Genomic DNA, 21,729 nt, shown 5'->3' with positions numbered 1-21,729 from the left:
GCTCACTTGCACTTCCCCCCAGGGCAGCTCGGTGTGGCCACAGGGGTGCAGGAGGATCCTCCCCCGCCTCAGCAGCACCTCAGTGGGGGCAGGGGGTGGTGGGTGTGGGAGAGGGGTGGTGGCAAGCAGTGCCCCCTGTGCCCGCGGCCCGATGTTCTTTGGTTGGTGCCCAGGGGACACCAGGTCTGCCCCCTCTGCACGCACGCACTGGGTGGGGGGGCCTTATGGCTTTGGGGGGCACCCACGGCAGCCCCCGGTGTGCGTGCTGGGTGTGGGGGGCACGCATGCGTGCGGAGGGGCGGGTGCGCCTGCATGCGGGGACACGCGTGTGCGCACATGTGCATGCAGGGACACACGTGTGCATGGGGCTGCTGCGCACCCCCCCCGGGTGCACACGCCTGGAGGGGCACGTCCGCACCTACGCACACGCGTGTGCGCATGGAGCTGGGGCTGTGCGTGTACATCCGTGTTCACCTCTCCATAGGTGCGGGTGTGCCCTTAAGTGTGGAAATGTATGTATATATAGAAATACAAACAGATATATACACGTGTGCCCACAGGCACGTGTTCAGCACGCGCTCCTATACGTGCCACTATACGTGGCAGACGTGAGCCCCCGCGTGTGTCTCCACGTGCCCATGTGGGGGCCACATGCCTTTGGCACACATGTGGAGCCCACCACCTGCCCCTATAGATCTGGCACCTACAGGTAAACACGCATGCGGGTCCCCGTGCACGTGTGGCTGCAGGGACCGCCGGCGGGCCGGGTCCCCGGGGTGTCCTCCCCCCCAGCTCCAGGGGGGTTATTTCTTTTTTGGGAAGAAGCTGAACCGTTTCTCCTTGTCCTTGCGGGGCAGGGGGGGCTCAGGGAGGGCCGGGGCGGGGGGCAGGGGCAGGGGCAGGCTCTGCGCCTTCCCCCACCTGCTCCGGCACTCGCTGATCGCTGTGCTCAGCCCCTGCAGCCAGGCCTGCAGCTCCTCCTGTGGGCACCGGCAGAGGCTCAGGGGGGTGGTCCCTGCGCCCCCCGTCACCCCCTGGGCACCGCCAGCTGCTCACCGTGTCCTCATGGCACCCCTGGCCACCCCACAGCCACACAGGCAGTGCCAACCACTCTGTGTGCCTCTGGGCACTGTATCTCCCCTGGGAGTTACTGGTCCCCTCTGTGTCCCCTGGGCATCTCGGGTCACCGCCTTGTCCCCTGGGTACTGCCAGTGTCCCCTGTGTCCCATGGAAACCACCAGCCACCTTCTGTTCCCCTGGACATCTCTGACCACCTCCATGTTCCCTGGGCATCAACAGCCACCCTGTGTCCCCCTGGTCCCCACTGTGTCCCCTGGAAACCATCAGCCACCCTCTGTCCCCCTGGGTACCACTGGCCTCCCTGTGTCCCTCTGGCCATCTCTGGCCACCTTCTGTCCCACTATGCCCCCCTAGGCACTGCCAGCCATCTCATGTCCCCATGGGCTCTCCCACCTACCCCATGTCCCCCAGGGACCCGCCAGCCACCCCATGTCCCCCCCGGATGCCCCTCACCTCATCCTTGCCATGGAAGAGCCACTCGCTGCCATTGCTGAGCCTGGGGACAGAGCACAGGGGCCAGTGAGGCGTGTGTCACCCCATGCCATGCTGTGCCACCCCGTGCTATGCTGTGCCCTTACCTGAGTTTGAAGACGTGCTTCTTCTTCTTGTAGCCGGCGGCCACCTCGCAGAGGGCGTCCTGCAGCGCCAGGGGCTCTTCGCCATGGCAGGGCAGCCCCAGCGCCCGGCTCTTGGCATCCTTGAAGAAGGCGAGCTGGCCACCCCGCACCACACAGTACCGCGTGCTCCACGACCTGCCGCCACACCGCCCCGTCAGCTTGGTGCGTGCCTGCACCGCCCGGCACTGCTGCCGTCACTGCTGCCACCGCTATGCCTACCGGTTGGATGCCCGTTTGGTGGCCGCCTCCAGGTCATGCTTGCGGCCGAGGTAGCCCTCCAGCTGGATGCTGCAGGTGCGGGCCGGCAGCGTGGCCGGCTCCTCTGGCTCCAGCCGCAGGCTCAGTGACACTGGTTCCTCGTCATCCATTGTCCGTGCCAGCTGCCGCAAAGCAACAGCCCTGTTACGCGGTGCTGTCACCACCCACCACCAAAAGCCACATCCTGAGGTCCTATCCCCTCTGACAGTGGCACCCCACACATCAGTCCCTGTCCCCAGTGGGGGCTCACGGTCCCCAAGCCCTTGGCCTGGCGGTGGGTGCCAGCTCAGGGTGGGTCACCACCCCCAGCTCTCAGTGCCAGTGACCCCACCAGCTCCAGTACACAGGAGCTAGTGGCTACTGGGAGAACCCCAGCGAGTGGTTGGGACCCGCTCCAGCTCTGGGACCTGCACCCTGGGCTCTGTGCAGTGCCAGGGCCGCCCCAGCTTTGGAGTGATGGGCTTGAGCAGAGCCAGGCAGGCAGCCCTGAAGCCACCCAGGTTTTGTCCCCCACCCAGGGGGCTTGGGAACAGCGGGGCATGCCAGCGGGCAGACGGGGGCTGCAGTGCCCAGTGAAGGGGATGCCCATCCAGGGGCAGGTGCGGGGCCAGGACGCGGTGATGCTGGGGTGCCTGTCCCTCTTCCTGTGCCTGGGGATAGCCCCAGGCCAGCTCGGCCGTGACTGTCAGGAGCACGGGGAGATCCAGCAGAGTGTCCTGCCAAGAGGGACGGGAGGAGGGACACTGTCCCTGGCAGCTGGAAGGTGGTTGTGTCCCCGAGCAGGCAGACGGTAGTGTTGCCCCCAAGCAGGTGAAAGTGGCCATGTCCCCAAGCAGGCAGAGAGGGACCCTGTCCCCAAGGAGCCAGAAGATGTCCATGTCCCCAAGCAGGCAGGAATGATCTTGTCCTTGAGGAGGTCCTTGGGGATCCTGTCCCCAGCCAGGCGAAAGTGATCTCGTCCCCAAGGAGCTCGTGTCCCCAAGCACGCAGAGCAACCAGAAAGCAACCCTGTCCCCACACAGGCAGAGCAGGCAGGAGGAGCAGAGAGGTTGGCAGCGAGTGTAAGGTGGCTGGCACAGGGGTGACAATGCCCCAAGAGTGGTGGTGTCTTGTGGGGTGATGACGCCTCAAGGGGTGATGATGCCGTGTGGGGTGCCGATGCCCCATACAGTGATGATGTTTCTTGAGCTGATGACAGCCCTTGGGGTGATGACGCCTCGCAGGGTGACATCCTCTTGGGGTGACGATGCCCAAGGGATGATGATGCCCCAAGGGCTACGTGCAGCGGGGCCAGTGTGAGCATGGCCAGCCAGGAGCACCAGTGCTGTGTGTCCGTGGGCAGCTCTGCCCAATGTCCCCCTCCATGCTGGGGCGGACCTGGGCCTGCTCCCATAGCCAGGTGCTCTGAAAGCCAGGTGCCACATGGCCAGGGCTGTGCGGTGTCCCCATGGGTTTCTCCGGGTCGCACACTGCCTCGCTGACAGCACAGGGTGGTGGCTGGGATCTGCCCTCCTCAGGGCAGATGCTCCAGCTCTGGCTGCTGCCCTAATGCCAGAGACGCCCATGTACCCATGGGTGCCAGCCTCCGCCAGCTGGCCCAAGCCTGGTTGGGGGGTGGGGGGGCTCTGAGCCGCCGCAGGGACCCCTCTGGGCCACCCCAGGAGCTGAGGTGAAGGGGAAGGTGCAGCACCCGCATGCCCGCCCAGCCTTTTTAGGGTCATTCAGCATTTATTCAAGTCAAGGCAAGGAACAAGGCGAGGGCTGGGAGTGCGGGAGCTGGCAGCGTGCTACAGCCATGGTCAAGGTCACGGTCACGGGGTCTGCCAGGAGCCTGTGGGACATGCAGGGAGACTTTTTTTGCTGCGGGGAAGGTAAAAGCTAAACTCAAGAACTGACCGGCTCTGGTCCATCGACAGCGGGCAGAGAGGTGTCCCGTGTACTCATGCCCTTCCTCTTCTCCTCCTCCTCTTCTTCGGACCTGCGCCAGGGAGGCAGCCTAGTCAGCGGCCCCAGAAGAGTGGGGCACCCCCAAAATCCCCGTCCCAGCCAGTGCATTGGGCCAACACAGCCACAGGCCCACAGGGACCTGGGACAGGCTTCAACTATCCCATTTTCCCTGAGGGGCAAAGCCCCGGCCCAGAGGGGCTCAACCTTCATCTCCATCCGTTTACTGCTCCAAAAGGGCAAATTACTAAAAACCTTCGTAAGGTTTGGAGAAGATGGGTGCTGGAAATGATGCCCAGGAGCTGGCCGGGCACCAGAGGCTCCCCCTGCCCGAGATGCTGCCGTGGCTGCCCGGGGACAGCACTGGTGTCTCTTACCCAGCCTCCAGCTCTCCGTCCAGATCCAGGCGGTAGTCAGGAGCCTCAGTGCGCACTACCCCGTCCTGCGCCAGCCCTTCACGCAGCATCCGCCCGTCCAGGAGCTCCAGCTGTCGGGGAAGGGGGCAAAGGCATTAGGGGCTGGCAGGGACGTGGGGTGGGGAAACTGAAGCAGGGCAGGCAGAGGCAAGTCGGGACCAGCTGTGCTCCATCCCAAGCCTTCCTTACCGTCGTCAATTTCCTCAGGGCAGCAATGCGCTCCTCCCAGGTGGCTGAGGACTTCTCAAAAGCTTCGTGCCGCTTGAGCAGCTTCTCCACTGCGTCCACTGTCTGCCCATAGTCACTGCTGGCCAGGTAGGGCTCCTGTGCTATGAGCCACGACTCGGCCACCGAGGCGTCCCGGGAGAACTGGCACACCTCCAGCACTGCGGGCAGGGATGGGCAGCGCTCAGCCCCCACCAACACCATGTCCCAGCTGAGCCACGGTCCCCCCCGGCACCAGTGCCACACTCACACAGCCGTAGCCGGTCCCAGCGTTGCTCCCACGTTTCCATCATGGCCTTCCTCTTCTCCACCACCTCCACCAGCTTCGCCTTGATCTGTGAGGGTGGACGCACCGTCACAGGGTGGCCCCAGTGCCACTGACCCCGCCACCCCCTGGCTCCAGCTGCCCTCACCTCGGGCGAGTCCTGGTGCTTGCGCTGGAGCAGCTTCTTGCCTAGCTCAATGCAGGTGGTGAAGCTCTTGCCCCGGGCGTCCACCTCAGCCCTGATGCTCTGGTGGTACTTCATGAGCAGCTCCACCGAGGAGACATCCCTGGGGGCAGAGAGGTATCAGCGTTGGTGGCAGCACTGGTGCCAGGTCCCGGCAAATGGTGCTGGGTGCGGCCATACCTGGGTTTCTCCTGCGTCTCGATCTGCCGGACAGTGCTCTCCATCCAGGAGAGCAGGTCCCGCACCATGCCAAAGAAGCGATGCTTATCAGCCGTGTCCACCAGCCGGGCCCGACGTCCACTGCATGCCTCCAGCAGCGCCCGCAGAGCTCGTGCCACCTCCTGCTCCTGCTCCTGAATGCCGGCCGCCTTCTCCCCAGCATAGGCAGTCTGCAGGCGTGCCGCCGTCTCCCGAAACTGCTGCACCTGCCCGGCAAAGCCAGAGAGTGTGGGGAATGCTGAGTGCCAGCGGCAGCGGTGCCAGGCGTCCCCGCTGGTTCCTGGATATGGCCTCACCTGCGTCTCTAGCAGCTGGAGGTCACGCTCGAAGGCGCTGTGCATGCGGTGGAAAGCCTCCACCGTGCCAGCGTCCTCGCCCAGGTCCTGGGGCAGCTCCTGGCGCCGGGCAGCAATGAGGGACAGCAGCTCCGCGCCGTCGTAGAAGTACTTGTGCAGGTCGTGAGAGGCGGCGAGGAGCTGCATGCGGGTGTCGATCAGCTCCAGGAGGTCAGCCCAGCTCTCGTTCAGCCCATCCTTCCACTCAGCCATGGTGGCCGCCTCCACATGCCCCGCGTCAATGAGGTCCTCGATGGCCAGGTTCACTCGGTCCACGCGTTCCTGCCCCACACTGCCCGTCTCCCGTGCAAACTCCCGAAACTTCTCCCGCAGGAGCTGCGCAGGGAAGAGAGAAGAGTCGAGTCTGCCCATGCCCCAAAACCACACGCCAGCACTGCCACACTCACCCCAGCACTGGCACCCTCACCGTGACATGGTCCAGGTCCTGCCCCATTTCCTGGGAGGAGGCGACCACATCGCGCTCAGCGATCCACTGCTCCAGGTCCTCCACCTCCCGCTTCAGCTGGAAGAGGTGGGACATGTTCTCCAGACGCCGGCGGCGCTCCTCCGCCACTTCCTTCAGCCCTGCGTAGTGCTTGTCCACCTGGCCCTGCAGCCGGATGATCTGCTCCCTGCGTGGCCCCGGCACACAGACACCCCAGTTCTCACCCGGGAAAAGATGCCCCCGCCCTGCCCCTGTTGCCAACTGAGTGTGTGGGGGGGTGTGCTTAGAGGGAGAGACCCATTCTGCGCTGTCCGTGTCCCTTTGCCACCATCTCCCTGATGCAGCCAGGGCAATGCCGCCCAGCTGAAGTGAGACGCCAGCACGGCCAATGCCACCGGAGCTCCAGTCGAACCACCCACCCACATTGGTGCTGAGGGCACGGGGCCACCCTGAGGGACAGGAGACACACACTGGTGGCACCTACCCCTCGGGATGGCCAGCGGAGAGCAGCTGCTGAGCCCTCCCTGCCAGCTCCTTGATGGTTTGGCCGTAGTCCTCGATGGACCGCTGCTGCCGGACATGTCTCTTCAGCATCATCAAGACGCTCTCCTCGTCCTATGGCGTGGCAGACACCAGTGCCCATCAGCACCCGGCACGACCATGGGACGGGGACCAGGGTCCAGCCCTGGCGCCCACCCTGTGGGGCATGTCCTGCTTCTTTCGGATGCGGCAGGGAGCGATGGCGAGCTCAGTGGGGTAGGGTATGGCACGGCATCGCACGGCACACCCAGCATGGCACGAGATGGTGTGTAATAGCACGGCTTGGCACAGGACAGGGTGGCACGTAATGGCATGGCATGGGATGGATTGCAACAGCCAAGCATGGTGTGGCATGAGATGACCCGTGTGCCATGTAATGACAATGTATGGCATGGCATGACCGATAATGGCATGGCATAGGATGGCATGGGTGACATGGCATGGCATAGGGTGGCACGGATAGCATGGTATGGCATAGGGTGGCACGGCTTGGCATAGGGTGGGACAGTAATGGCATGGCATGTAATGACACAACATGGCATAGAAGGGACAGTGTGTTATAGCACAGCATGACATGGCGTGTCCTGGCACGGCATGACATGCCACAGGATGGCATGTTATACCACAGGATGCTATCTAATGGCACAGGATGGCATGTAATGGCATAGCACAGTGTGATGCTGGATGATGTTTAACAGCACGACATGGCACGGCCTGGGTTGACATGGGATGTCCCGGCACAGTGCGGCACAGAGCCACCCCCTAAGACACTGGGGCACCGCGTGGAGCCACCCCTCACCTTGGGCTTCTCCTCAGCTCCCATGAAGAGCTCCTGCTCGCTGATCCAGGTCTCGGCCTCACCGGCATCCAGGTAGTACTGCTGGGCCTCACTGGCCTCCCGCAGACGCCGGTGCCGGGCAGCCACCTCCTCCTGCAGCATCTCCCACAGCTGCCGCAGCTCCCGTCCCCGCGCCTCCAGCTCCGGGCTCGGCTCGGCGCTGCTCGCCACAGCCTCGCCTCGGCTCAGCACCTCGGTCAGGCGGGGGGCATGGCCCACCAGCTCCTTCTGCAGCGTCTGCCAGCGGGGCGGGTGGTCACAGTGAGGCTCACCCACGGGACAGGTGGCCCCAAGGGACCGGCTGGGGTGGCGGGTGCTGCCACTGCGCCCAGGCTCACCTCGTTCCTCTTGGCTAGGCGCTGCACACTCGGGAGGTCAGTGCCGTGCTCCGTCGATCTTGCCAGGGACAACCGCTCCTGCACCCACAGCTGCGGGCGAAAACACCCACTGAGCACCGCACAGCACCTGTGGGTGCCCCCAGCATGCTGGACCCTGCCACGGTCAGGATGCTCACCGTCTCGTCCTCCAGATCTCGACCCAGCTGGTACATGGCCTTGGCGGTCTCCAGCTCCTTCCTCCTCCTCTCCAGAGGGTCCAGCAGGTCAAGGAATCGCTGCCGGAGCCTCTGCTCATGCCCGTCAGCATCTGGCACATCCTCGGCAGGGGCAGGGCCCTGCCACTCAAGCTCCTCCAGCTCCTTCATCCGTGCTCTCACTTGCTCTTCCAGCCTCTGGCGGGGAATAGCCGCATGAGCCGGAGGGCAGAGCCGGTCTGGAGACTCCCACGGCACTGGCCAGCCCCACTCGGAGACGTGACCTGGCACCTCAGACACTCACCCGGAACACGGGCAGTGCACTCCTACCCAAAGGAAGGGTGAGATGCCAACACCCTTCCGCCCCCTCAGCTGCTCAGCTGGCAGTGCCACTACCCACCGTCAGCCTCTTCAGCAGCAGGTTGGTGGCAGTGAGGTCCTTGGCACGTTCGGCACTGCGCAGCTCCTCCTCCGCCTGCCCCAACCAGCTCTCCAGCTCCCCATAGCTCTGGGCACACAGCGTGGAGCGGTGGGCCTCGAAGAGCTGCCGGCCCTTCTCCTCGGCGGCGTGGCGCAGCCCGTCCCACCGCCCCCGCAGATCGCCCAGCTGCTGTGCCACCACTTCGCCATACTGTGGCTTGCGACTCGCCAGCTCCTTCCCCTCCTGCCAGCAACACCAAAGAGGTTGGTGGCCGCTGCAGCGCGGCTCTGCACTGACACAGGGACCTCCTGCCCAGCCTGGAGGCAGAGAGGTTTCCATGCACCAGTGCTGACACCCACCATTTCAATCTTCTCCAGCCAGCCCTGGCTGGGTGCCAGCTCGGCCATGAATGCCTGGTGCTTCTGCCACTTGCCGTGGAGGCCACGGGCTCCACCGTAAGAGGCATCCTGGGCTGTCAGCATCTTCTCCTCCACCCAGGCATTGAGCTGCGGGCAAGGGGTGTCAGGGCTTGGCTGGTGGGGACGCCCCAGCGCCACCAGCCGTGCCACGTCCCTACCTCCCGGCAGCTCTGCAGAAAGGTCTGCAGTTCGTGGTTGTCCTGCAGCAAACCTGCCGCCCCCTCCGCCTTGACCACGACAGCCCCGTGCCTGGCAGGGGGACCGGAGATGGGCAGAGTCAGCCCCGCTGCCCATGCGCTGCCTGCTGGCCAGCCCGCCAGCCCCTTGCCGGACTCACCGGTCCTGGAGGGTCTGGCACTTCTCGGCGATCTTCTCAGCAAAGATGTTGCCCTCGGCCACCAGCTTGGTGCCACTGGCCACCGTCTCAGGGACCTTCTCAGCACTGCTCTCCACGCTAGTGTGAAAGTCCTGGAAGCGGCGCAGGGCAGCAGCCGAGCTGTCCAACGTGGTGGGCAGCTCCAGGTGTGCCAGTGTGTACTCCTGGGGGGAAAACGGCGGGGGGTCAGCACCTTTTTTGGGGCACCTGAGAGCCAGGGACCCCACTCAGGGCACCCACCTGGTTGGCGAGGAGGATCTCCGCCTGCTTGGCGTTGCGGAGGAACTCCTGGAACCCACGGCACTGGGTGAGGAAGTGGTGCTGGGCCTCCGTCATCCTGCCCAGGGCGGCCCAGCCAGCCTCCACGCCACGCAGGCGCTGCCGCAGCCCTTCGTACTGGGGGTCTGTCTCCTCCCCCACCACCCGCTCACCCGCCTCCAACAAGGCGGCAAAGGCAGCCACGTGCCCTTCTGCGTCCCGCTGGGCAGCCTCATGCCGCCGCAGCAGCTCCTCCGCCTCGGCCAAAGAGGCTGGCACCTCGTCAGAGGCCGCCACAGCTTTCTGAGCCCCGAAGAGCCAGGCCTGGAAGTCGTCCAGGTCCTGCAGAAAGCGCCGGAGCTGCCCGGCTTCGCCCAGGGAGGCTGCCCGCTCCCTCAGGGCCTCCTGCAGCTCGTCCCAGGCGGCCGCTGCCGCTGCCAGCCGCTGGGTCACCTCCCCGGCCACCTCTGGCCGTTCCTTGGCCAGCTGGTCAGCTTGGGAGCGCAGGGTGGCCAGGCGGTCCTCGGCGACGGCCAGCTCACGCTCGATGCCGTAGAGCTTGCGTTGGGTGGCCAGGACACCGGCCAGGTCCCGTCCCAGCTCAGCGGTGGCTTTGACCGCCCGGGCTTTGCTCCGCAGCCATTGCCGGGTCTCCTCACACTCCAGACGGTAGTTGAGGAGGTGCAGAGCCAAGCCCACCGCCCGGTGACGCTCAGCCGCCAGCTCCCTGAACCGGTCCCACCTGCAGGGCAGAGGTGGGTGACAGCGGGGGACGTGGCCAGCGGGGGCGGATCCAACCGCCTCAGTGTCACCTGCTGCCATACCTCTCGTTGAGCTGCTCCCGGCACTGCCGGACCTGCGGGCTGCGGGGGTGGCCGCCCGCCAGCAGGCCATCGGCCGCCTGGTTGACAGCGGCGATCTGGGAAGCCACAGCGGCCATGTCCTGCTCCAGCCCATCGAGCCTGTGGAGACAGAGCCAGGCTGAGAACAGGGGGCAGCTCAGGACATGCCGCGGCAACACCGCCACTGCCAGAGCCCCTGCCTGTGCTGCGCCACATCCAGGTCCTCCAGTGCCTGGGGAACTTCTGGCTGCCCCAGCCAGGTCTCCTTGGCCCCCATCCAGAGGTGGCAGGCATCGCTCTCCCCGAAAACAGTGTAGAGGTCTAGGGCGTCCTGCAGCTGGCGGCCCCGCAGCTCAGCCAGGGCAGCCGCCTCAGCATGGAGCTCCCGCAGGGCCGCCAGCTGATTCTGTGCCTCCGGGCCGGTGCGCAGCTCCAGGGGAAAACCCTCAGCTTGCTGGGCCAGCCCGTCCAGCTGCTCCCGGGCGGCCGCCATCTCCTCCAGCAGCTCATGGTGTTGCCGCAGCAGGGTGTGGGTGCGGGATTCATCCTGGCCCAGCTCCTCAGTGGCTGCTCGCCGGCGGGCATCCCGCAGCCCCTCCGCCAGCTCCTCTGCCTCTGCCTGGAACTGGAAGAAGCCCTCGGCCTCCCGCAAGCCACGCCGGCGGAAAGCCGCCAGCTCCTCCAGCTGTGCCCACAGTGCCCGCACCGCCGCCCCCCGCTCCTGCAGCTGCGCAGCCGCCCGGCCCGCTGCCGCCAGCCCCTCGCCCACTGCCAGTGCCCGCTCCAGCCGGCCACCCCGGCTCCGCAGCTCAGCTTCAAAGGCGGCGTGCCGGCGCTGGAGCAGCAGCACGCTGGGCAGGTCTTTCCCAAAGTCCAGGGAGGAGTAGAGCTGCTCCTGCTCCTTGATCCAGCCCTCCGCCTCATCCAGCTCCCACAGGCACATCCAGAGGGACCGGGACTGCTCCAGCAAGGCTCTCCTCTGGGCTGCCAGTGCCTGCAGCTCCCGCCGGCACAGCTCCAGGTGGCTCACACGGTCCCGGATGACTTTAGGGTTGCAGGGACGGTAGCCTGGCCGGGGAGTGGGATGGGCGCCTGTCAGTGGGACGTCTCGGCCTCCCCTGGCCATGCCACCATCCCGGAGCATCCTGGCGTGCCTACCCTCGGCATCAGCGAAGCGGAGGGCAGCGGCGCTGACGGCCCGTGTCTTCTCCGCCTGTAGGGCCATGTCACCCTCCAGGAGCCGGTGGGTCTGCAGTAGCTCCTCCGCTTCCAGAAGGTGCTTCCCAGATTCAGGTGATGCCAGCTGCACCTGTGGGACAGTGTCAGAAGTCATCCATCACCAGCTCCGGCAGATGGCACCCAGCACTACCCAAAAGGCACCACCAGCACCCCAGCATCTCATCTGCCTTCCCAAGGGGTTCCCACTAACACCCTGCCTGGTGGGACCAAGACACCCCACCCATGGTGGCAACCAATGACCGCAGCTCACCTTGACCTCGTCCATCCAGTCAATGCTATGGAGCATCTCCTGGAAGAGGTGCTGCAGGACGAGGTTCATCTCCAGGCGCTTGCGCCGGGCAGCCAACAGCTCCTGGAGCTGCACCCAGAGCCGCAGGATGTTGTCCTTGCGCCCGTTGATGCGCTGGATGTCATGGTAGCCCTCCACCTCCAGCTCCTTTGCCACTGCCTCGATGGCCTGCACCCGCTCCTTGTAGGCGGCCGTGTCTGTCTCAATGGCCTCATGCTTCTTCTTGGCCGCCTCTACTGCTGGCAGGTCCTGGCCAAAGTTGTCCTGCCCCGGCACAAAGCCCGCGGTGAGGCTCTGACAGGGTGTCCCAGTCCCAGGGGTGGGTGTTCCTGACCTTACCTGGGCCACCAGGCGCTGGTTCTCGCTCAGCCAGGCCTCTCGCATGGCTGCCTTGCGGTCGAAGCGCCGTGCCAGCTGCTCCAGCTTCTCCTGCCGGATGAGCTCGGTGCGCAGCGCCAGCTCCCGCTCATGCTCTGCTTTCTCCAGCTGCTCCCAGGCCTGGGGGAAGTCAGCACCGGACAGAGGTGACACCCGTGTCCCACATCCCCCTACCCACTGTGTGTTCTGCTGGTGGACCCTAATGTGACCCAGGGTGGGGAAGCATGGCTGGAGGAACCCACCCTGCCCTGGGATGGACTTGATGTGTCCCAGGATGGATTTGAACTGCTTTGGGAGATGGACCCAAACTGCCCAAGGAGATGGACCCAACCTGCCCTTGGACTCATCCCAGGAGGGACCTGAACTGCCCCAGGAGATGGACCCAACCCAGAATGGACCTGAATTGCCCTGGGATGGGCCTGAACTGCCCCAGGAGATGGACCCAACCTGCTCCCAGGAGATGACGGACCCAACCTGTCCCCGAGAGATGATGGGTCTGACTTGCTGTGAAACAAACCCAATCTGCCCTGATATGGACCTGACCTGCCCTGAGATGGACCTGACCTGCACCAGGACAGCCTGGGGAGGAAAGCTGCAGGGGATACCAGGGAAAGAGCTGCTCCCAGGTCGCAGGGTGCTGTGGGAGCAGCTGCGTGTCCCCACGGCACAGCATGGCACACAGCCAGGCTGCCAGGACAGACCCCGTACCCGGTTGATGTCAGAGACCAGGCGCCCCTCGTGCGGGGTGTAGCCACGCTGGTTGTTGGCTCGCATCCGTGACTGGATGGTGAAGAGCAGCACCTCCAGGTTGCCCTTCTCCTGGAACCTGCCCCAGAGAGAGCTCAGCCCAGGGCACCCATGGGTGCTCAACACCATCGTGCAGCCATGAGGGGCTCAGGGGACACTTACTTGGGGGGCTTCTCCACGGTGCGGTAGGTGCTGAAGGCCTGAAGCTGGTGCTGCACCCCGGCCAGCGAGTTGGCAAAGCTGCGGCTGTTGAGGGAGGCGATGGTCTGCTCGATCCAGGTGAGCAGGTCAGAGGCCAGCCTCCCATAGCCCTCGATCATCCGCTCTGTCTCCTTGGCATGCTCAATGACCTGCGGCAGGATCAGTGGTGAGCACGGGGTGCCGACACCCCAGCAGAACCTCCTTCTGCCACCTCAACGCCATCCCCTACCTTGCCCAGACGCCTGCCCTCCACCTCCAGCACCTTCATCTTGGAGAAGTAGTGGTAGAAGGCCACCACATAGGTGATGATGGACTTCTCATCAGGGTTCTCCGTGAACACATCTGCTCGGCACAAATGAGAGGCGTCAGTCCTGCCTGGCCTCTGCATCGCCCTGGCATCACCCTGGTGGCAATGGGCCACCAAAGCCTCAAGACGTCCTCCTTTGCTCCCACCCACACCCACTTCAAAAAGGTGGGAACCTCTCCATTCCTCCACGGGGCCTGGGCATGTTCCAGGGTGTAATGGAGAAACTGAGGCAGGAGGGTTGGCAGTGGCAGCCTCACCTTCGGGGTCAAGGAGTGGGGTGATGCCCAGGTGTCGCTCTGCCACGCTGAACGCGTGCTCCAGGTTGTGCCGGGCATTGGATTTGGTCAAGTTTTGGAAGTCAACCAGCTCAGGCCTGGGGAAAGAGGACATGCGACAGCGGTGACACACCCATGGAATGTCCCCTGGTGCCACCACCACCCCAGCATGTCCCAGTGCCCGCCATCATGCTGCCTACCTGTGCTTGTGGATGAGGGCATTGAAGGCCAGCCCGTCCTTCCAGCTTGAGGTGAAGTTGATGACGTTCACATGGGGGTACCTGCAATGGGGACAGGGCATCACTATCACCCTCTGGGCACCCCGCTGCCCAGCACTGTGGGATGTGTGTCCCACCACCTACCCTGCCGTCTTCATCTGGCACCACAGCAACAGTGCATCCCTGGCGGAGCGCGTCTCCTGACCATCCTCCTCTATGATGTCCTGGATCTGTGGGCAGAAGCACATCCCAGGATTGGAAGAAGACATCCACAGAGCAGAGCTCCTGGTTGGGAATTAGCCACAGGGTGCTGAACTGAGGTATGCCCCCCCACCCACCTGGTCTCACCTGGAAGCGGAGGATGATGGTCCAAATGAGGCCTAGGACGAGGCGGTGGTTGCCATCCACAATGTCGTGGGAGCCCATGTTCTCCAGGTGCACCTTCTGCTCCTTCAGGAACTGCAACGCCTTGTCCACGTTCTCCAGGCAGTGGATCCGCATACGGCCCTTGGTGGGCTTGGGCTGGGGCACAATAGCGCTCAGCACCCTCCCCCTCCAAGCGGGGCACCCCCACCCTTGCCTGGGGACACTGCTGCTCCCATCCCAACCCTGGTGGAACCTTGGTCAACACCAAAGTCAACAGCCTTGGTGGAGCACCAGAAGTCTTGGGGCATGATGGGGAATGGCATGGTGGGGCATGGCATGGCATGGCATGGGTTCCAGGGTCCCCAGCTGGACGAATGTCCTACCAGAAGCTCTCCCGACAGCACCTCCAGCAGCTTGATGAGCACCCGCCCGTCCCGGAGGTCCAGGTAGAGGTCCGAGATGCGGCAGGTGACACGAGCCAAGTGTGAATTCACCCACTTGGTGAAGGTTTTCTTCTGCACGGCCTCCCGCTCGTCTGCAACAAGAGCAACCACGCTGGCACCAGCGGCAGGGTCGACCCGGGAGGACCGAGGGGACCTGCGCCCCGTCCCCCCCTGACCTGCCAGGGCTTTGATGCGAGAGCGCTCGAAGAGACGCGCTGAGCTGTTGTCGTTGTCCAGCTCATCGTCGGAGGCGTCCCAGCGGTCGTTGACGCGGCTGTATTGCTGCTGCAGCTCCAGCTGCTCGTAGTTGTTTGCCGAGGTCATGGTGCTGGCGTCCCCCGGCCCAGTGGCCGTCGGCTACCGGCGAGAGGCCCCTGGGGGAGAGTGGGGGCTGTGGGCATGTCGGCATCACCGCAGCAGCTCGCCGTGCCCGCAGGGATTTGCAGCTCAGAGCCGCCGGTTAAGCCGCTCAGAGGGATTTAGCCTTGTCCGCACCCAGGTGTTGGGGGGCACCTGGGTGCCGCACGCTCGGGGGCTTGCCCTGCTGCCACGGACCCCCGTGCCAAGTCATGCCGGCGGCTACTACTTACGGTGGTGCTTCCCCACACCTGCCCACCCAGCATCCCAGGCCAGGTCCCTCGGGGCATCCCCCCAACCATCGGGTGCCCCAGGGTAAGTGGGTGCTGCTTGCACCTAGCCCAACGCCGGCGCCACGGAGGGGATTCACTGGCACCCGCGGCAGGAAGTAGGTGACAGCTGCCAGTAGCGGGGCCGCCCCCCTGCCCCGGGGACATTTGAGACACAGATAGGACGTGGCTGGTATCTAAAAATGCCTCCGAGCAGCTGTCAGTGGCCGCACCAGGCAGGAGAGTGCTGAGGCCCCCAAGGGGTGCAGGGAGCTGGGCTGGGGGTCCCCATGGCCAGAACCCTGCCTGGGGCTCCCCTAGCACCCCAGAGTCACCGGGAACCCTCGGCCATGGGTGCCCAGTGCAGCAGGGGAACCCTGGGAGCCCCAAACACCCTTGTGTCCCCATGAGCCGTGACAACTTGCAGTCCCTCCAGTCCCCAGGGACCCCCCAGGTGGGCGGCAAGCAGAGGAGCTTATCGAGGCCAGCAGCACTGGGCTGGGCCCCGATCAGCACCCTAATCGCAGCCGTGCAGGCAGGGCCCTGGTTTGGGAGCTGGCTTACACACGAGAGCATGAAAGGACATGAAGGAGCGTGCAAAAGCGTGTATGTGTGAGCAAGGACGCGCAGGAGTGTGCCAGAAAATGCAAAAGCATGCATGTGTGAGTAAGGACATGTAGGAGCGTGCAAAAGCATGCACATGCATGTGAGAACATGCAGGAGCATGTCAGAGCATGCAACAGCATGTATGTGTGAGCAAGGACACGCAGGAGTGTGCAAGAGTGAGCAAGGACACGTAGGAGCATGCAAAAGCATGCACATGTGAGCAAGGACATGCAGGACTGTGCCAGAGAACGCAAGAGGAGGCATGTGTGAGCAAGGACATGAAGGAGCATGCAAGAGGGAGCAAAGACATGAAGGAGCATGCAAGTGCATGCAAGTGTAAGTAAGGACACGCAGGAGGGTGCAAGAGTGAGCCACCGTGTGTAAAAGCATGCAAAAGCACGCACATGTGAGTAAGGACACATGAATGCATGCAAGAAGGCACATTAGAGCACGCAGAGTGCCGCTGCCAGCCAGCGCAGCCAGCACTGTGCTCACCCCCCATCCCGCAGAAGAAAATCCCTGGGGAAGCCCAAATTCGGGGACCTCCACCCCAACACCACAGGAACTGTAGCCGAGCTGCCTGGGTGCCGCAGGACCGAGGTCATGCCTGCACTTCCCCAACCAAACCACTGCCACGACAGCGAGGCTGCAGCCGCCAGCATCCGAGGAGGAGGAGAAGGAAGAGGAGATCGCACCGAAGGGAGCCACAGCATGCATTTCGAGCGCGGGCACTCGCCAACCCTTTAAATTTCCCTCTGCCACACCAGCGCCTTTCAAGCAGCCCCATCTGGCAAAGCCACGCCACCACCGGCACCCGCCGCCCAGGGATCATCATCCCGCTCGCTCGGCAGGAGGAAAGCTGGGAATGCCGGGGTGCCAGCCCTGCCGAGAGCATCCTGCGGCCAAGGCCAGGGCAGCATCGCCTTCCCTGGCCGCCGTGAATCAGCACTTCCTGGCGAGGGGCTGGCACTGTGCCACTGCTGAGGTCCCCCACCAGGCCCAGGTGTTGTCCCCCCCTTGCACCTCGAGAGTGGCCGGGGCAGTGGTTTGGCACCTGCCACCCGCGGCACCCTCGAGTCCCTTCCACGGCTGAGCCCTCGCCACTGCAGCGTGCTGCCAAAATGCTGGCTGCCAGTGCATGAGAGCTCATCAGGGTCCCCCAAAACACCCCGAAATAGCTGCCCCATCCCCTCCGCCCACAGTGGCAGGTCCCTGGCATCACCCTGGCTGCTTCACTTCACTGATTAACTCTTTTATTTTGCATCTCCACCAAACTGGCGGTCAGCCATGCTCCCAGTGCAGCCAGCCCCGTTGGGAAGGGACAGGAGCTGAGGGGCATCCCCACAGTCCCTGGGGCGCACGGCCAGGGCCCAGAGCAGATAGCCCCACTCAGCATGGCCACTCGGCACAGCACGAGGTCGTTGGGCACAGCACAACACAGCTCCTCCGGCCGGCGATTTCCCGCTCCAGCCGTGGCTCCCCAGCCGTGTTCTCACCCAGCGGGCGAAGGTTTGGGTTTCCCCAGGGCTGGAGCTGGTGCGGATGCCGGCCATGCCAGGACTGTCCCATGTCACCTAACCCGCCAGCGCACCGAGCGGTGACACGCACACGTGCTGACACTCCACAGACATTTTTGGCTATAAATAGCCACAGTGCGGGCCAAGCCCCACTCCCTTCTTAGGAGCTGCCCCCCTGCACCTCCTCACTCACCCCAAAATCACCAGCCAGCACCCTAAAAACACCTGATAGATGAAAAATACCCCTTGGGGGGCCGTGCCAGCACCCACCAGGGTTGCAGAGGTCTCCTTTTCTTGCCACCTCCTCAAACACTCCTCACTGGCATAATCCAGAGGAGCGAAGGGCACCACAATCCCCTGACTCTGGGAGCTGAAGATTTGCAAAGGCAAAAACTGGCCTGAAAGGGGAGCTGGGAAATCAGCCCTGGGTGGCCTCCAGCTTATTGGGGTGCGGGCAGGAGTTCCCCTGGCCCAACACCCACCAGCGAGCATCCTCCTGCCGTCTCGCTGTGACGAGTGGGGCCAAGGGCACCGCAGCTGGAAAACTCTTTTTGGTAACTCCAGTTTCCCCAGTTGCTAGAAATCAGTGGTGGAAGTGGGCCACGCGATGTGCCCCACCGAGACCCGCCGCATGTCACCTCCATGCCCACAACGTCCCGCTGGCACATGTCCGGTGGTGCCGGGAGCACCCAGGACTGGTGTGGGGACCCTGCTCAGGGGTGGCACCCCAGGGGAAAGTGACCCCACGGTGTCCCCAGAAAGTCACCACCACTCGCCCGCCCTGTCCTTCCTGGCAGCCACACGTCCAACACGGGGAGTGCAGCCCCGGGGGACACGGGGTGACATGGGGCCCCCCGCCGCCGGGGGAAAACGGGGTGCCGAGCCCGCCTCGGAGGGGTTCCCGCGCCCCCGCCAAACTTTGCTCCGTGCCCGCAGCCCCCCGGGACGCTGCCCGGTGCTGCACAGAGCCAGCACCTCCCCTACCCCAAACCCAGTGTCCCCGGGGCGGGCAGCGCGTCCCGGTGTCCCCCGCTTCTCCCCGGGGAGCGGCGCCTCCCGATGCCCTCCGATCCCTCCCGCTCCCCACCCCACCCGGGAGGCGGCGCATCCCGGTACCCGCCGGCGGTGCCCGGGGCGGCCGCGGCTCTCACCTGCGCGGGGCGGCGGGCGGACAAGCGGCGGCGGGCCCGGGGCCGGAGCCGGGACCGGAGCGGGGCGAGGGGAGCGGAGCCGCCCTGTGCCGCGATATAAATAACATTATCTGGGCGCGCAGAGACATTCCTGCCCGGGGCCAGCGGCGCTGCCCGGCCCAGATAGCCCCGCTCCCCCCGGGAGGGCCGGGCGGAGGCGGGCGGGGACGGGCCGCCCGCCCCGCAATGCAGCACAGCGGCCCCCCCCGGCCGCCGCCGCCACCGGCACCTGCCGGGCGCGGAGCGGCACAGCGCCCCGCTGCCACGGGCGGGGCTCCCTGGCCGGCCCCGCTGCCCTCGCCGGCCTCCGGTAACTCGGCCTGGCTCCGCTGCCCACCCCCGGCGAGCCTCCGTTGGCCCCCAGTAACTGGGGCTGGCCCCGCTGCCCCTCCGGCAAGCCTCCTCTCCAGCCTCCGGCCAGCTTCCCCAACTAGCCCAGGGCACCTTCCAGCTAGCCCGGGGTGTATCTCAGCTGGCCCTAGAAGTCCCCTAATTAGCCCTGGGCATCCCCCAGGCAGGCTTGAGGGTCCCCCAACTATCCCTGCTCATCTCCCGCTGTCAGGTGCCCCTCAACTCTTCCCAAGTGCCTCTGGCTAGCCCCAGGCGCTTCCCAGATAGCCCTGCATGTCCCCAGCAAGCCCCAGGCACTCCTGGCTAGCCCTGAGGGTCCTCCCGCTAGCCCTTTCCCCTCCCCAGCTAGTCCCAGGCACTCCCCAGCTAGCCCCAGGTATCTCCCACTAGCCCTGGGTGCCCCCCAGCTAGTCCAAGGCACACTGATACTGCCAGGTGTCCCCAGCTAGCTCAGGTGTCCCTCAGCTAACACAAAGTATCCCTGGCTAGACCTGGATGCCCCAGCTAATGCAGGCACCCCCACAATTAGCCCTGGTTGCCCCCAACTAGCCCCACATGCCCCTCGGCCAGCCCCAGGACCTCCCCAACTCAGCACTGGCTGCCTGAGCGCGGGGCTGCAGGGGCTGGCTCCGAGCCGCTGTCCCAGCCATCCCGCCCTGCCCGGGGCGGTCCGGCAGGGGACCAGCCTAAGGGGACCGCGATGCGAGAGTAAGGGCACAGCTCCGCCCGCACCCGCCTCGCCTTGACTCTGCCCGCGGCTAGAGCTGCCGCTAGCCCCGCCCTCCCCGCGCTAGCCCCGCCCTCACTACAAGCCCCAGCGACGTGTGTTTCCCACACTCAATCCCCGCCCATAAAGCGGGACTCTCAGGCCGCACCACGCCCCCGGAGCTAAGCCCCGCCCTGCGGTGAAAGTCTCGCGGCATCTGCTGGGTGGTGGCGGCGGGATGTGTGGGGGCTGCGTGGGCACCGAGTACCCGGAGCGGGTAGGCCGCGCCAGGCGGGGCGGGGGCCGGTCCCGGTCCCGGTCCCGGTCCCGGTCCCGGTCCCGGTCCCGGTCCCGGTCCCGGTTCGAGCTGTGTGTGCTGCCGCCGTAGGGTACCACCTGCCTGGAAGGCGGCTCCTTCCTCCTCAACTTCGTGGGGTGCGCGCAGTGCGGCCGCCGGGACTTCGTGATGCTCAGCAACCGCGCCGCCGGCCTGCACGGCGGGGACGAGATAGTCACCTACGACCGTGCGCCGGGGCGGGGGGGACGGCTGAGGGTGGGGGGTGGCGGTGGCGGCCTGGGGCTCGGGGTGGGGGGAGGCCTGAGGGACGGTTAATTTGGGGGGGGAAGATTTGGGGACCTGATACTCGCGGGGAGGCGGCGGTGCTGGGATGATTGATGATCTTTGGGAGGCAGGGGCTGGGAAGGTGATGCCCGGGGTGGGTCTCAAGGCTTGGGAGGGGTGAGGCTGTCAGCGAGCTGATGGCCATTAAGGCGGGTTAGCTGCTGGGGGAGAAGTTGGCGGGGTTGATGCTCTGAGGACTGGGGAGTCAGTGCCCCAGGGGATGAGGGTGAGGGCTTGTCCCCAAGGGACTGAGGGGATTGGGGCGGGGGGGATACCCCAGGGACAGTGGCACTGTGGCCCCTTAACCCACTGTCCTCTGTCTTCCACAGACTTGTGCAAGAACTGCCACCACCTGATCGCACACCACGAGTACACCTTCAGTGTGGTGGACGACTACCAGGTATGCCCAGGGGACCGTCTTGTGTCCCCCCACAGCCCCTCTCTGGCTCCAGCGACATCCTAAGTCGAGCCCTGGGCTCTTCCTCTGCCACTGGCTTTCTAGACCCACCCTGCTGTGGGCTGCTGTGCTAATCCCACCTGCCCTGCCAGCCCCAGAAGGGATCCAGGCAGCTTCTGAGGTGAGCCGTGACATCAAGGTCAAACAACAAAGGTTTCTGAGCCACGTCCCTGTGCCTAGGGCTACCTGGAGCCCCCTGACACTAGTCCTTGCTTCGTTGAGGGGGGGTGGCCCAGCTCACCACTTGCCTCCCATGGAGGGGCTGCGTGGGAGCATCAATGATGTGAGTGGCCCAGAGCAGCAAAATGTGGCTGTGTGGCGGAGGGCCCTGGAGCTCTCTCAGCCCTCCTTCCTGGCACGTTTCCTATTCAGCACCTAAACACTGGAAAATGGGCTCTGGGGAGCCAATGGGGCTTGTCCTGAGGGATGAAACGAGATCCCCCTAGGTCTGATTGCAATCGAGGATCAGGTGCCGGCTCCGGCTCTGGTTTCCCTAGCTGTGCCCGGAGTGGGGGCATGGCTCTAGCAGCTCTCCCACCTCCTGTCCCACTGCAGGAGTACACCATGCTGTGCCTTCTCTGCGGCCGGGCCGAGGACTCCATCAGCATACTGCCCGACGACCCGCGCCAGATGACCCCGCTCTTCTGAAGCTGGTTTGTATCCTGGCATGAACCCCTGTGTGCCGCAGGGCCTCCCTCCCTGTTCCCCACCATGCAGAGCTGCAGCACCGGTGGATCCCTGGGGACAGCATAGTCTCTTACGTGATTCTCTTCTCCAAACCTCCAGCCTGGATGTGGTGGACGCCCAGCATCAGATGCCCCCACCTGCCCGGTGGCAGCTCAGCTGTACCCAGTGCCCTGTGGCTCTGACCCCGGCCTGAGCTCCCCTTGTGCTGAAGACACGAAGAGGGCCCAGCATGTCATCATCCCAAAAAGGGGTCCAAAAGGATGCCTGCACCGTGGGTCAATAAACGTCAT

At 65.0% G+C, this 21,729-nt stretch overlaps 2 protein-coding genes across 3 annotated transcripts; one reads left to right on the top strand and one right to left on the bottom strand.

Moving 5' to 3' along the window:
* Window positions 1-67: 67 nt before the first annotated feature.
* Window positions 68-18,599, bottom strand: SPTB (spectrin beta, erythrocytic). The gene is made up of 36 exons (XM_086613252.1): window positions 18,578-18,599; window positions 14,854-15,051; window positions 14,618-14,769; window positions 14,217-14,390; window positions 14,013-14,098; window positions 13,851-13,931; window positions 13,633-13,748; window positions 13,298-13,410; window positions 13,030-13,217; window positions 12,829-12,946; window positions 12,082-12,240; window positions 11,704-12,006; window positions 11,373-11,523; window positions 10,415-11,282; window positions 10,197-10,334; window positions 9,355-10,114; window positions 9,076-9,278; window positions 8,897-8,987; window positions 8,679-8,825; window positions 8,299-8,562; window positions 7,881-8,096; window positions 7,705-7,794; window positions 7,328-7,603; window positions 6,473-6,603; window positions 5,971-6,175; window positions 5,505-5,879; window positions 5,170-5,414; window positions 4,954-5,092; window positions 4,791-4,875; window positions 4,505-4,701; window positions 4,277-4,386; window positions 3,852-3,933; window positions 1,917-2,077; window positions 1,659-1,832; window positions 1,534-1,576; window positions 68-980 (listed from the first exon to the last, which is right to left on the bottom strand). Exons 2-36 carry the CDS (start codon window positions 14,999-15,001, stop codon window positions 804-806), a joined length of 6,966 nt encoding a protein of 2,321 aa, XP_086469378.1. The 5' UTR covers window positions 15,002-15,051; window positions 18,578-18,599; the 3' UTR covers window positions 68-803.
* Window positions 18,600-19,910: 1,311 nt separating this feature from the next.
* Window positions 19,911-21,577, top strand: CHURC1 (churchill domain containing 1). Of its 2 annotated transcripts, none has more exons than XM_086613308.1 (5): window positions 19,911-19,950; window positions 20,062-20,197; window positions 20,625-20,695; window positions 21,308-21,405; window positions 21,539-21,577. In XM_086613308.1, exons 1-4 carry the CDS (start codon window positions 19,912-19,914, stop codon window positions 21,398-21,400), a joined length of 339 nt encoding a protein of 112 aa, XP_086469434.1. In that variant the 5' UTR covers window position 19,911; the 3' UTR covers window positions 21,401-21,405; window positions 21,539-21,577. The 2 variants fall into 2 exon arrangements, with proteins under 2 accessions (XP_086469434.1, XP_086469435.1); XM_086613309.1 differs by having other exon boundaries at window positions 20,622-20,695.
* The last annotated feature ends 152 nt before the right edge of the window (window positions 21,578-21,729 follow it).

This window comes from Tauraco erythrolophus, chromosome 6 (genome assembly GCF_009769465.1).
Source record: "Tauraco erythrolophus isolate bTauEry1 chromosome 6, bTauEry1.pri, whole genome shotgun sequence".
NCBI lineage: Eukaryota > Metazoa > Chordata > Aves > Musophagiformes > Musophagidae > Tauraco > Tauraco erythrolophus.
This window is presented reverse-complemented; position numbering and strand designations above follow the sequence as displayed.